Genomic DNA, 14,624 nt, shown 5'->3' on the forward strand with positions numbered 1-14,624 from the left:
ACCCAAAACCCTACTACTTAAAAGTTAAAACCCTGTTCTCCATTCCATTCCTCACTCTTAAACTGAGCTTTTCCTTATCTTCCTCACCCATTTCTCCGATGGTTGATTGAGCTGAGGAGTTGGAATTTCCATAATTAATTATGGTTAATAAAAGGCCAATTAGCAGCCGGAAGGATTCCGCTGAATGTGGAAATGGATTCACTTGTGATGGAAATGATTCTAAGAAGAGGAAAAGCAGGAAGCATGATCGGCAGCGGCTTTTTATGACCGAAAATGATTACAGGACGCGACTTCAAGAGGTTTTGTACAGTCCGGAGCATATTTTGATGAAAATTTTCAGGAAGGATGGTCCGACGCTGGGTGCTCAGTTTGATTCCCTTCCATCCATTGCTTTTCTCCCCGGTAATAGATTCATGAGCAACCGTCTCTTTATTTGTGTGACGAGTGTGAATCTGAGTTTTGGAGGTGGTTAAGAGTTTTATTTCTGATGCGGTTTGTTGCCAGATGATTGTATTTTGTAGTTCACAGCGTAAAATGATGGGTGAACTTAATGAATTATGAATTCCGATAATTGCATTGCTTTGAAGTGAAAATGGTCTCTAGAAAAGAGCGTACTAGCTTATTGATTGGTGGTAGAAAGCATTGTTATTTTCTGCTCACTTGACTAGGTGTTACATAAACGTTTTTTAAAATCAAGTATCTTTTATTTTTATTTTTTATGATCGAATGCTGAATCTTGGTTGATAAAGTGAAGATTGGATGGTTTTGAATGTTTAACACCTTTTCCTTATCTGAATTCTCGACTCCTAAAGAGGTTTCCCAATGGTAAGGTTTATGAGTGGCCTTGGATTAGCTTAGATTTGACTTCTTTCTTAACTTTTGGCATACAATGGAAAGGTATATAGATTGTCACCAGCTGCGTCTTATTTGTGAAGTGAACCTAACTAGTGGTTTTTTGGAGGGAGCCATTCTATTCAAAGTTATAAAATTATTTATTTACCCGAGCTAGCTACTAAAATGAGACTGTAGATAGTGGAGCTGGATTTGGAATATCACGTGGAAGAAAAAATGTGCAAGCATTCTCATGGAGGATGGAGCTGCATATTGTATTTGAATTCCTCAGAGAGCTTGGTCTTAAGTGAGAAACAGAACGATATATTTTTTTCTAACTAGTTTAATCTCTCAATTTCCTCAACTTTTCTCCACATATGTGCCACTATACTGCCTTGTCCTCTTCAAAATTACAAATTACAAATTTGTGCATTTTGTCAAAATCATTCTATTGATTATATTCTCCATGTCCAGATTGCCGAAAGCCTCATCATGAAGAGAATGGGCGTTTAACCCATAGGAAAAGAAAGGTACGAAATACAATTTTTAAGGAAATTTTAGGAAATGATTGGCCAAACATTCTTTGACCTATATTCATTCGACAAATTTTTTTTTATTTATGTTAGGCTTCAATGCATGCCATGTTAGACTACCAACTTTGTTGTGAGAACAGTTCACTTGGGCATAGGCATGGTGCTGGAAAGGGTCCGATGGCTGCAAATGGTGTTTTAACTAAGAAACATGGCATGGGCAAAGGTTTCATGTCTGAAAACAATGCTCCTGGGAAGAAACATGGCAAAGGGAAAAGTTTAATGACCGTTTGGCGAGTGACAAATCCCGATGATACAGATTTTCCATATGGTGTTGATTTCAGTGAGAGCACCATTCAAAAAAAGAAAAAAAGATTGCAACGACAACAGGCTATCGTGGTTTGCTCACTATTCTACCTATTTACAGTTGGCTTGTGATGATTATGCATCTTTTCTTGTTCTATGAAGAGTTGATTAAATACATATTAATCTAAATATTTGAATTTTACATCACTCGAAAACAAAATAAAAGTCAGTCATTCCGTGTGTAGAGAAAATTAGCTAGCAAAGAACAGACTAGGAGGAAGACTTCCCTGAGAGGTAGAAAGGTAAAATATGTTCATGCTTTTGTATTTATCTTACTAGGAAATTCACCCATTTTTGACTGGTCAATGATCTATAGTTTCACACTTACCATTCTATAACGGCAGGTGGAATGCCAGAAAGTCCAAAAACAGAAACAGCCTTGTAAAGAAAAATGTGATCTTGCTCTCGAAGATGTGAAATGTCTAGAAAGTACTGAACATTTTGCAGTGCTACTTGATGACGAAGAACTGGAGCTTCAAGAATTGCAGGCTGGACCAAATCCCTTATCCTGTTCTGCACACTTTCCGACCAATGGATCACGTGGTTGTTCACTTTGCAAAGGTTATTCTACTGCTCTTTTTTCCATTTATAATGTTTATCACAGTTTCACTTAGAATAAACTGAATAAACAAACCACTGCCTTGCAATAAACACGCTCTAGTTAGACTGAGTTTAATATGCCCCTCAGTTCATCCTTACGATACGTTCATACATTTATAGATTTGCTTGCCAAGTTTCCTCCAAGATCCGTGACAATGAAGCAGCCCTTATTTATACAACCTTGGGCATCCTCACCAGAGCTTATGAGTAAACTTTTTAAGGTATCAGCTGTTAATTCTGTTATGATCACATGTTGCACTTGACCATGGATGGATGCAAATTGTTAAGCTTCACCCAATTTTTATGTATGTTAAAGCAATTATCTTTTTTTTTTATAAGACATGAATAAAATATCTTTATTCTTAAGACAGTTCGTAATCCTGGAATTTGTGACCCACCTTGACATGTTTCATGTGTAAATATATTTTACATATTATCTCAGCAGGGCAGTAAGTATTGTACCTCACGACATTCTCATTTATCTGTTCAAATTACCCATTATTGTGGTGAATGCTAATTTGTGGGTTAAAGAGCTGTGCTTCTAGTTCAAGCTTGAGAGAGACCTTATTTTCTCTTCAAAAGGAAGTAGTTGCCATAAATTTCACAAGCAGGAAACTGCTGTGCTTTTCTATTTTTTTCTTTTTGCTGAATCTTTAATATTCAGAGAATTTATTTTTGATTTGAGCTGCGGAGTCTTGAAGAAAGTAAGACAGCATAGTCCAGTGATTGCTAATAGAAACTTGAGTTTGTGTTTGTAGAAAATAGAAATCTTCAGCTAAGATGTACAATAATTAGCTGAGGGTTATAGCATCATTTTAAACTACATGCCCAGTTACTATCAGCATATTTTATATGTATTATGCATAACATTAGACTCTGATAATTTAAAGAAAGTAAGTCTATCAATTGTTTTTCTGTTTGTGATCACCTTCCTGCATTATCTACTCTTATTACACCGACTTAAAAATCATTTGCTTGACATTTCCACAATTAGGACTTCGCGCACCAGTCCTTACTATTTTTTTTCCTGATTTATTTGAAGGTTTTCCAGTTTCTTTGTACGTATGCTTGCACAATCAGCATGTACTCATTCACATTAGAGGAGTTTGCACATGCCTTTCATGATAAGGTAATTTGATGTCACTGCAATATTCTATTTATTAGTATTTAACATGGTATGTTTAAGTCCACAGGTTATTCATTTTAACAGTTCTGGTTTTCTATGTACTCTCCTTCTGGTTTTCAGGATTCCTTGTTACTTGGGCAAGTACATTTGGCCCTTCTGAAGCTACTTTTGAAAGATGTTGATAGGGAGCTTGGTAGAGGATTTCTTTCTCATGCCAGCAAAAATTGCAAGTTTTTGCGGTTACTCCACTCGGTGAGTTGCGCTATGTTGAAGCATAGCAAACCCCTAGGGATTTTTGTGCGTATTCAGTTGTGCAAAATGTGTTTTCAAATTATTTGCTTGTTATGCTTATACATCCTACTTGAAGAAGTGGCTGAAGGATTCTACTCTATTAGATTAACAACTAAAATCATAATTTGAGCAATGGTGTACGGATTAAAGATTCGGTGATTTCTGCTGTCAAAGCTAGTTAATTAATCTGACATGATTGTAATGTCGCTGTTGTAACCTTCCGTCCTTCACTTTTTGTCAGCTTGAACATCACACATCTGTTCTAGAGTTGTGGCAGAATTCATTAAACCTCCTTACATGGGCGGAAATACTTCGTCAGGTATTGGTTGCTGCTGGTTTTGGTCCGAAGCTCAGCATGGAACCTAAGGAAGCGAGCGACAAGGTTTTACTTATATTCTGGCGTGATCACACCTAACTTATAATAATCGATTGCTACATTATTCTCTCTCCTATGCATATACATATGCCCTTTTCACTCTTGCATTTTGGACATGGAGCATCTGCATCATAACTTGTCAACATTTACTTTAGCATATTGTTTTGTAAGAGATCATGTATCTTATGAACCTTTGTCTGCCTGAATATATTTTGTTTTATCTTAATCTTGGTTTTGCTCTGTAGGAAGTTAATCTAATGGAAAAGTACAGCTTAAGTCCCGGTACATTGAAGGGAGAACTATTCAATATCTTGTTGAACCAAGGAAACGGTGGGATGATGGTCTCAGAGTTGGCACAATCTTCATCTGTATGTTTGTATATAACCATGATAATTATAAGCAAACATTCATTTTCCTGTTGGATAGAGTGAAAAATATCAGATAATTAGGTATTGTGGCTCTTAGTGGTACTGTCTGTTATTCTTTGCAGATTGTTGAGTTGAGCCTTGCGGATACATTAAACGATTTGGAAAACTTAATCACCTTAACTCTGTCGGGTGACATGACATTGTTTGAAAAGATTTCCTCGTCTGGATATCGTTTGCGGATCAATGCTGCTGCGAAAGAATGTGAAGATTGCCCATCTGGTTCTGAAGACTTTGGGAGCGTAGATGATATTTCTGAAGTCAGTATTGGACAAGACAATGAGAATGATTATGAGCATGGTTCTAGGGATTCCAGTCCATTTGAACTTGGGCAAAATGTTTATAGAAATCGATCTGAAATGTTGATAATGTACAATGAAATTGATGAGAGCTATCCAGGAGAAGTGTGGTTGTTAGGACTCATGGAGGGTGAATATTCAGATTTAAACATTGACGAGAAGCTTAGTGCCTTATCCGCATTGATTGATCTACTTAGTGGTGGATCCACTGTCAGGATGGAGGTAATCCCTTGGATTGTTTTGCGTATCTTTTTCGATAAAGTTTATGCCTGTCCTTGTCAGTCAGTTGCTCCTCAGAGTTTTATATCTTGTTCGGTTGTTGTATTTTATTGTTGCATTTGCTTTGCTACTGCAGGTGTTAAAGGACTATCCATTCAAGTGTGTTAGTACGTGATTATTTGTACAAAATCCTTTAAGTCACTCTAATCAGATCATGGCCTGACTTTTAAGGATTCACTGGATAGAAACTTATTATCTTATAAATTGATAATTAAAATAAGCTTGTTTTTGTTTATCTATCTCTGTGATTAAATGATGGAAGCTGTCAAGTGATCAATCAACATGTTATCAAATGTCGCAACACAATCAAGAGGGAAAAGGCTTTATAGAAGGAACTTGTACAATAAACACATTTTCTTCCTCGTCTGTGAATTGTTATACAATCATATAAATCATGTGGAGATGCGTAGAAGATAGCAAAACTGAGGAGAAAGCTTTTGGAGGAACTGGTGAGAAATATCCTTCAATTAATTAATACTCCCTCCGTCCCATATATAATGTCTTTTTTGGATTTTCACACAGATTAAGAAAAATGTATTGGAAAAGCAAATTTTATATAAATTTTCTATTTTATCCCTATTTAATGTATTAAAAAATGATTGCACAATTTTCAAAGTATAGTTAATAGGGGTATATTAGTAAAGAAGTATAAAAAAATATTACTAAATATGGTATATGACTATATATTTGGGACAAATAAAAAAGGAAACAGAGACAATATAATTGGGACGGAGGGAGTATATTTTAAGGATAGGATGAGATTTTGAAGGTTGGTGGAAGCAACAATTATCCATGTTTAGTGTAGCCGCCTATGCGACACAACAATTGAACCATGTTGCTTGATAGTCGTCATTTAAATTATTTGAATGGTACGACTATCACTACCTCTTGCTTTTGGTACAACGACAGATGTAATCAACCACCGATATCAAAACCAAAGTCATATATCCTTATTGAACCCTGTAGCTACCTAGACATGACACTTGGTCTGATCTACCTTTTAAAATATTTAAATTATACTATTACCGTAAGCTACAACTAATGGTATGATGCCAAACAACTGATTCTATAATTGTACGTGTGAGCAACATTGAAATTTGAAATTCTTTGGTTTAAGTGCAACTAAAGGAGTTGACCATTATGGTTGTAACTTTTGTAATGTACCAAGGAGGATAGAGATTGAAAGGTAATGGAGGTTGTGATTTTGAAATTTCAGCTAAAACCGCGAAGTTTCTTCGTCTGACCTAATGTCTTTCACACGCATGCTGACCAGGATTGAGTAAATTAATGATCAACTAAACTGCAAGAATATTAGGGTTTCAGTGAGGTTTTGCAGTTCTTGTGATCGCAATGTTTAGTTTTTTGGTAAAACACGGTAAAAAGACACGACTCCTGTTTACAAAATAAATTATATGATCTATAAAAAGTGTTAGCGAATTATTTCTCGGTCCACTGCATTAAATAAATTATTGGTAGATTCACATCTTAGGTTTCACCGAACCAGAAGCTAAGTCTTTTTTTCTAGATCAAGAGTTTGGAGAAACTTTGCTGGAATAATTCCACGTTTCTTGACCAAATGGACTGGATGCTGCTCAATGTTTCTGTTAAAGGGGACTGGTCATGAAACTTTGCAGCATGTATCATTTTTTACGTGCTCTTTAACTTCTAACAAAAGTTGAATGGTTTTCGTCCATTTTTCTATTTAAATTAAATTGAGATGAATTGGTGTTATTATATCTTTTGGATGTTAAATTTATCGTGCATTGTATAATATCGTTGAGCTTTTAAATTGTTTCATCACCTTATTGTTTTGGTGTCTCTTGTTTAGCGAGGAAATATGCTGCTCAAGATTAAAAAAGTTGAAGTGCCTTTTTGTCATCTGTATTACCTTTTCATCGTTTGTTACACTTTTCATACAGGATCCTCTGGCATCCATCACAGAATGTTCTCAAAATATCAATATTTATGGTTCTGGAGCAAAAATAAAGAGATCAACCACGAAGCAATGTAATTTGCCACTAATAGGAAGTTGTGGGCAAACACTTGGTAACCTTGGTACTGGTACATCAGAGCAACCTACTGATTCTTTGGTTACCATGTCAAAAATTAGTGATGAAGAAAAGTGTGAAAACATGAAAACGATTGCGGAGGAATTCGAAATAGATGACTATATACATCCTATGCAGTCTATCTTTCTCGGTTCTGATCGTAGGTACAATAGATACTGGGTGTTCTTGGGGCCTTGTGATGAAACAGATCCTGGACACAGGAGGATTTACTTTGAATCTTCTGAGGATGGCCACTGGGAGGTGATTGATACGCGAGAGGTGAACTTTGCTGCTTTCTCTCCTTAAATAGATTATAACACAAATATTTTTCGTGACTGGGTTTAATTGCTTCTCTTCTTGTTTGTCATCTGATTTCAGTCTCTGTGCACTTTGATGTCGACTTTGAACCGTAGAGGTGCCAGGGAGGCCCAGCTTCTGGCATCTTTGGAGAAACGAGAAGCATTTCTTTTCCCAGAAATGTCTAATACGCATAATGATGTTGAAAACGGGAAGCTTGTCCCATTTGATCAATCTGAAATTAATACTTCCAGGGAGTCTAGTTCCTCACCAGTGTCTGACGTAGACAACCATTTAAACTTGAATGAAATCTCAAACAATCCTTCTTCTACTGGCACAGCACTAGTTGAAGATGGGTTGCAAGGGGGACAGACTCAGATATCAGGTCATTCATTAGCTTTTGATGTATATCTGTGGAAGTCATTTTACCATAAACTCAAAACTGTTAAAAATACGAAGAAGGCATATCTTGATTCACTCAGAAGATGTGATCAATGCCATGACTTATACTGGCGAGATGAAAAGCATTGTAGAATTTGCCATACAACATTTGAGCTTGATTTTGATCTAGAAGAGAGATATGCAATCCATTATGCAGTATGCCAAGCCAATAGTGATGCTAGTAAATGCCGACGACCAAGGGTTCTATCTTCCCGATTGCAGGCGCTCAAAGCTGCAATCTATGCAATTGAGGTAGGCTTTCTTCAAGCTTAACATTTTATTTTATATTAAGGATGCACATGAATAAAACACAATCAAAGATCTTAAACTTTTATTGGCATGAGCCTGCTTCTTGGACACACCTTAGCAGTTTGTGGATTACATGCAACTAAATTTCACCATGTATATTCGAGATTACGGCTTTGTGCTCGCACACTTTTCAATGACTCACACACTTCTCAATGACTCGAGTGTATACCCAAGATGTTTTCTAGAAAGGCAACTGTAGTCAACCCAACTGTTTTATATGAAGATCCATTCTAAACATTTAGATGCACCTATTTTTCAGTTTTTGTCTTGCTCTTCCCATTAACTTGTTTAAAACAAACTTCTGTCCCTATCAGTTCACTTCTTTCATTATTTGCTCTTCCCATTCCCTTAAACTATGTAATACGTTTAGTTGGAAGCATTTATTAGTTTCTTGCCGCTTGATTTTGTGTTCATATGAGATGAGCAAACCAAATGTTTGGACAAAATTTTATACATAGTTTAAGCATGTAATGACTTTGCAGTTAATTGTACCTGAAGATGCCTTGTTTGGCTCTTGGAAGAGATCTGCTCACAATCTTTGGGTCAATAGGTTACGACGAGCCTCAACTTTAGCTGAATTTTTGCAGGTGGTTAATAATGCATCCGATACTTTTTCTCTAACAGATATTTACTTTCAGAATACTATAATTATAAAATTCTTCTACTTTACAATGTTTCAGGTTCTAGCTGATTTTGTTGCTGCTATCAAAGAAGATTGGTTTTATCAAAATAGTAATACTTCTGGTTCATATTGCAGCCAAGACTACTTATTTTCAGACTTTTCAACCGTGCCACATACATATTCAGCAGTTGCGTTATGGATAGTGAAATTGGATTTATTGGTTGCCTCTCATATGGAGAGCTGTAAATATCAAAATAAATCTAAAAGCTGCAGGTTGACTTGAAGGTACACATTTCACCATTCTGAGTTTTGTTTCAACGATGCTTCATTCTTTTTCGGTTGTATCTCAATAATTCTAGGGTTCTAGTGTTAATCCAACATTCATTTGATTGAAACACGTGGCACTATATTCTGTTTTCGATCTTGTCTGCCATTTCCATGTGTAACGTGCACACTGATTTGGAGGCTGGAGCATGGGTGGTTGAATGGCGTGGGAGGGGACATTCTAGTTTATTTGAGTCGTTGGTTACTGACCAATGCTATTACAGAATCCTTTTACGTTTTGCTTATGTTAAATAAGGTTTTATTTCTATCGAATACAACTTAAAGTGCAATCAATTTATTCCCTAGTTTGGTTATTCTTTCTTTGGTAAATGACCTTTCACACTCTCCATCTTAATTTCAATGATTGTCCGTAAGGCTGTAACGATTTGCTTTAGGATGATCCTCCTGCTATGAAATAGTCATAATAGAGTTGCTCTTGCTCTCGAGTCCTCGACCATCCCCTAGGCCCTATCTACTCAGACCGATTAATTTTTAGTTCTTCATAATTATTTCGCCTACCAATTCTTCCTTTAGTTGTCATAAATAAACAAGTTATTGTTGAAATAATTGTGACAAGATGTGAGAACATTAATGCCATGGTTGGAAAATACACTTCATTTACTTTTACTTTGTATTATTGTATATATAATGATTAAAAAAATCTACAAAACCAATAGTTGCTCTTTTGATTTTGTGTTCAGTTACTTCATAAAAACTAGCGCCTTTTTGCACGTGTTGTGTACTTGTACAATCGATTTTTTTATCATTAATTTTTAATTAAGTCAATCGTTTTTTTATTAGTGTTTTACTGTTTTTAGTTCAGTCAATTTTGGTAAAAAACTTATCAATTATACTTCGTATCAGTATAAAGAAGAGCTTAGAATTTAGAAATTGTTCGATTTCGATTTCGGATATTTTGAGGGATTGGAAGTTTTTAAGTTGTTGATGTGATGGGGCTTTTGTTTACCCTTTTGTCTGCGACGGATTTGTTGCCAGCCTTTTGTAATTATTAACTTTTTATATTAATATATCTTCGTTTCTTATTAAAAAAAAAGTTATACTTTGTATCAGTATATCACATTATCAATTAGTAAATTGAATAATAAATATTTTAATCAAAAGTGCGAATTCCATTGGCCTATGTAAACTCCCACGTGGCCCTGTATTTTCCAAACAAAAAAACAAAACAAAAAAGTGGAAGGCAGAGAAAAAAGTGAAGGGCAAAGTTGTGCCTGCATTAAAGACCACACCAAACACACCAAATTTTGTCGGTCTCTTATGCTATGCCTGAGTATACAAGTTATAGATATTCAAATCTCAAAATGGATTTAGACCTTTGGTGGTATTCATTTGAAATGTTTAGATGTTTATCATGCAGTGTTTAGCATTTCAGTAGGGGTATTGAGTAGAAAATGCAGCAGTTGTACAACTCGAAAATGCTTTGTAGAATAGGTTTTCAGTTTTCATTTTTCTTATCTCAAGTTTTTTCAGAATTTTGGGGGACTTTCAGTTTTGCGAGTTAGTGTTAAACTATTGTTTTCCATGATTTGTTGTGATTCCCGTGATTGATGCTTCATGATAATTGCTTTTGATTGTTTAAAAAGCATAGATAACAAAAGAGTGTGATCAATAATAATATGTTTAAGAGGTGATTCAACTTCTGGAACTACGTGGTTTGAACTGTTGTCATTTTCTCTGATATCCCTTCGGTCCACTCTTATTTGCCGCTTCAAGCACCACCATCAGACATCGTGTGGTTTCTTGTGTTCGTGCATCAGTAATGGATATAAATAATTCAAATTATTTGTTGGTCGCAGTGCACGGAGGGTCTTTCACATCAGGTACCTTACTAACTATATGGACTTTTCTCGTTGGCCATGAAGAGGACACTGGAATATGGAAGTGAATGGCCTTTATGACTGATGTTTCGGCGTATCTGTGTCGATCATATTCCAAATTCATCATTGCCATGATCGAGGAGTTCAATTGATGCAGCATTGATATGATATGCTCAGGTCCGAGAGTTCTGGTGTTTGCCCCAACTTAATTTGGTTAGTTCTGTCACATGTACAGCATCGGTCGGGACCCCTACATGTTTTTTGCCTTGTAGTTCACATATTGTGATAGAATGGATGCTGGATCTCACTTTTTAAAGATCAAACAAAAAATTTTGTGGTGCAATTTGTTTTCTTGATGGTTCTCAAACATTTAAAAACGAATAGCCCAGGACTTTAATAATAAATAAATGTATCATCCCCTTTCTCGTCTTTGCCTCGTGTATTTTTGGAGTACAAATTTATAGTTGATCTTTTCATCCTCAGTTTGCAACGTGGAAATTTCTAGCAACATCCCTTCTCTAAGATGTTAAATTTCGATGACTTTTGTAATTCTAAATTAATGCGAAATTTGTAGATAAATTAAGGTAGGCACAAAACACAAGACTATCAATGAGTTGATCTTTGTCTGACGAAGCACCAGCTGCATGTAGCTCAAGTCAAGTAAATACTGGAACATTATAAATTTTTAAAATACAAAATGATATCACAAATTTCATATTAAATAAAATTAGACTTGGATTTAACTCACCTCAAAAGCTTGCTCAAGAGGTGAGGATTGCCCATCTAAAGCGTGGAGATATTAACGGGTGATCTAAATGCCCAGGAATGAACATCTGGAGCTTGGCCTAATTATAGGCAGCCCAACACACGGAGGACCTGGGCTCTGATATCATATTAGAAATTAGACTTGGACCTAACTCACCTCAAAAGCTAGCTCAAGAGGTAAGGATTGCCTTTGTCTATATTAAGGGCTCTCAGTACTCTATCGGTACTCTATCCTACCGATGTGGGACAATATTTCAACAAATAATGTCAAATAATTAATTTTGTGGGATAGATCTCCCGACTCATCAATCTCATTCGTCAGCATCAGCTCACAGCTCTGCTCTGCAAAGCTGCTTTCGAGGTTGAGAATTTTGAGGCACCGTCACAAGTCTGCTAAGGGCATCTAGAACAAGGGATACTTGGTGGGACATTTCTTGCTTAGGTGTAATGTCCGGACATAAATATTTTTTTTAAGGGAAACATTTCTTGCTTTGTGTCCTCACATCGATTTTGTACATGCTGCCATAAGATAGTATTCTATGAGCAGCTTATTTCTTCGTGATTGGTTCAAATCAGTGGGTCCCACGTGAAGTGCATTGATTTGGACCAATCAAAATCCGCCACGCAATCCACAGGGTACCGGGTAGTCCCGGACATCATACCCAATAATTTTTTTTAAAAAAAATTGATTCAGGCTGTACGCCTAGCATGCGCACGTGAGAAGCTTCCGTGGGTGGACATCTCACCTAAAGTTTTTAATTTTTTTTTATTATTTACTTTTATGAATTTGGTCGTTGAATTGTACACGTTTGTACAACTGCTAAATTAGTCATAAATTTTTTTTGAAAAAAAATTTAAATTTAATCAAAAAATTATAAATTGAATTAATTAAAGTAAAAAAATAAATAAAATAACAATTTTAAATAATTTGAACTGTGAGATATATAGACGATGTGAAAATGATAAAATGACAATATGTCTCATAAATATTTGATTGGTAAATATTTGATTGTGAGATGTGAGATATCAGATATTGAAGTATATTTAAAAGATGATGTTCAATGTTGGGCTCACGAATTGTTGGGAGAAATGTCCCAACTTCCAAATTGTTGATGTCCTAAGAAGACGAATGAGTGACACGTATTTGCAATTTAGGATGTACCATGGAATGACCTTCAAATTTCAACGGTAAAAATTTGAATGTAAGACAGATTGTTTAATGAACAAATTAGCCTCTAGAAAAAATAAGATCACAAAGACCTGGAGGAAGATACACCCATTAGTCTGTCTTTTTGTCCGGTGCATCTCAATGAGGAGCCTTTGGCTTTGTTTTGTACTTTTCAATTTAATTCGGAGCTTTACTAAATCTTGAATGAAGAGACCTCCAGCCTCATGGATAATGCAAATCTAGTCTATTTCTCTTTTAAAAAAATGGCATATACAACTCCTTGTGGTTAAACCCCAATTTTCCCCCACTTGGAGTAGGAAATCATTCCGTATGGAAAACCACTTTGTGGCTTTATTGTTCTTATACAGAAAGTCTAATGCAAAAACTAAAGCTAGAATGGCCCAGCTGGATATTGAAAATGTTCGAAGCATAGGCACGATTCTTAACAAATCCATGATGACTCTAACCTCTCCACCACATTTCCAACATAACTCATAATTCTGAATTTCTCAAGGATCAGATAGACACAAGTGTATGCATTGTACTTGTCCAATAGAAGCTTGTTAACTGATTTCAAATTGCATTAGTTTTATACAGATTGGAATCGAAATTCACTTGACTTTGTCCACGAGCAAATAGAGAATTCGAAATCATTGTATTTGAAAGTCATATGAAATCTATCCATCCAAACATAATCCCGTAAAATTAGAACTTTGTGTATATGATTATCTGAACCAAATTCTCAACTCCAACGTCCCAAAGAACTTCAAACATACTCAAGAGAGAAGTAAAACTATAAACATTCAATCTACTACAAATGTGTGAATTTAAGATTTGATATATTGTTTCATTGTAAAAAATAACACAATTGATTTCAAATCCATCTCTCCATCTGCACCATCAGGTAAACCACACCTCATGGACAATAGACCAAGATACTGACGATATTTCGACCACTTGAATCAATTCAACCATCTAACAAGATGCTGCAACCAGTATTGTCCCACGTTTTTTTCATTTCCTAAACATATAGTTGACACCTAACGCATAGTTATGAAATTCCACAATGCATTTCTTCAGGTCGACGTTCAGTGAAGCTCAATCGTCACTCCTTGACACGAAAAATGCAAGCACCCAACCAAACATACGCCTTAGACATGAATCCCCAAGCTTGAGAGCAATATGTATCAAGTCGACTTTCAAAGTAAGTATAATAAATAAAAAGGAAATGCAAAATAACTGCAATTGATGTGAACTAATATATTGATGATTATTTGACTATCAGTCATTGAATATGTTGTACAGTAAATGATGTAATGGAAATTTCATAAAATACTTAGATGTTGGCACATAAATTTAAGTAAAACATGTGCCTCACATTAGACCTTGCACTTGATATACCTTCACATATCAATTCCTATGTGTTTCTAATAACCATGGCATAGTAGCATTCCGTTAGACCTTGTGAAGTTCATTTGATCGAAGCCAAAAAACTAGGGAATTGCATGCAATCTAAGGAAAGAACAATCATGAGATTTGAGGAAAGCTATGGCTCTACGAAATTCCAGTACCATCAACAATTTTCAATGAGTGGATAAACAAAATGGATAGTTCAAGTCATGCTATGCGATGACATGAAGCCTTATTTTCCCCATTTGTAGCTATCTATTCAAGGTAAATATGACTAAT

At 35.6% G+C, this 14,624-nt stretch overlaps 1 protein-coding gene, 1 long non-coding RNA gene and 1 pseudogene across 3 annotated transcripts in view; 1 reads left to right on the forward strand and 2 right to left on the reverse strand.

Annotated features, from left to right (window-relative positions):
- LOC140866890 (homeobox-DDT domain protein RLT3) lies at positions 1-11,437 on the forward strand. Of its 2 annotated transcripts, none has more exons than XM_073271951.1 (16): positions 1-402; positions 1,306-1,361; positions 1,458-1,760; positions 1,913-1,969; positions 2,072-2,288; positions 2,448-2,548; positions 3,370-3,456; positions 3,574-3,705; positions 3,986-4,126; positions 4,366-4,488; positions 4,611-5,066; positions 7,043-7,450; positions 7,550-8,161; positions 8,701-8,805; positions 8,899-9,125; positions 10,982-11,437. In XM_073271951.1, the coding sequence occupies exons 1-15, from the start codon at positions 141-143 to the stop codon at positions 9,121-9,123; spliced, it is 3,285 nt and encodes a 1,094-aa protein (XP_073128052.1). In that variant the 5' UTR covers positions 1-140; the 3' UTR covers positions 9,124-9,125; positions 10,982-11,437. The 2 variants fall into 2 exon arrangements, with proteins under 2 accessions (XP_073128052.1, XP_073128054.1); XM_073271953.1 differs by having other exon boundaries at positions 8,976-9,125.
- The window catches only part of LOC140861772 (protein DETOXIFICATION 21-like), a 23,252-nt pseudogene continuing 17,761 nt past the window's right edge, over positions 9,134-14,624 (reverse strand).
- The window catches only part of LOC140866925 (uncharacterized), a 1,696-nt gene continuing 829 nt past the window's right edge, over positions 13,758-14,624 (reverse strand). The window contains exon 2 of the long non-coding RNA XR_012144995.1: positions 13,758-14,105. This is a non-coding gene — a long non-coding RNA (uncharacterized lncRNA). The remainder of the gene's footprint in view (positions 14,106-14,624) is intronic.

Source organism: Henckelia pumila, chromosome 4, assembly GCF_033568475.1.
Source record: "Henckelia pumila isolate YLH828 chromosome 4, ASM3356847v2, whole genome shotgun sequence".
Lineage (NCBI taxonomy): Eukaryota > Viridiplantae > Streptophyta > Magnoliopsida > Lamiales > Gesneriaceae > Henckelia > Henckelia pumila.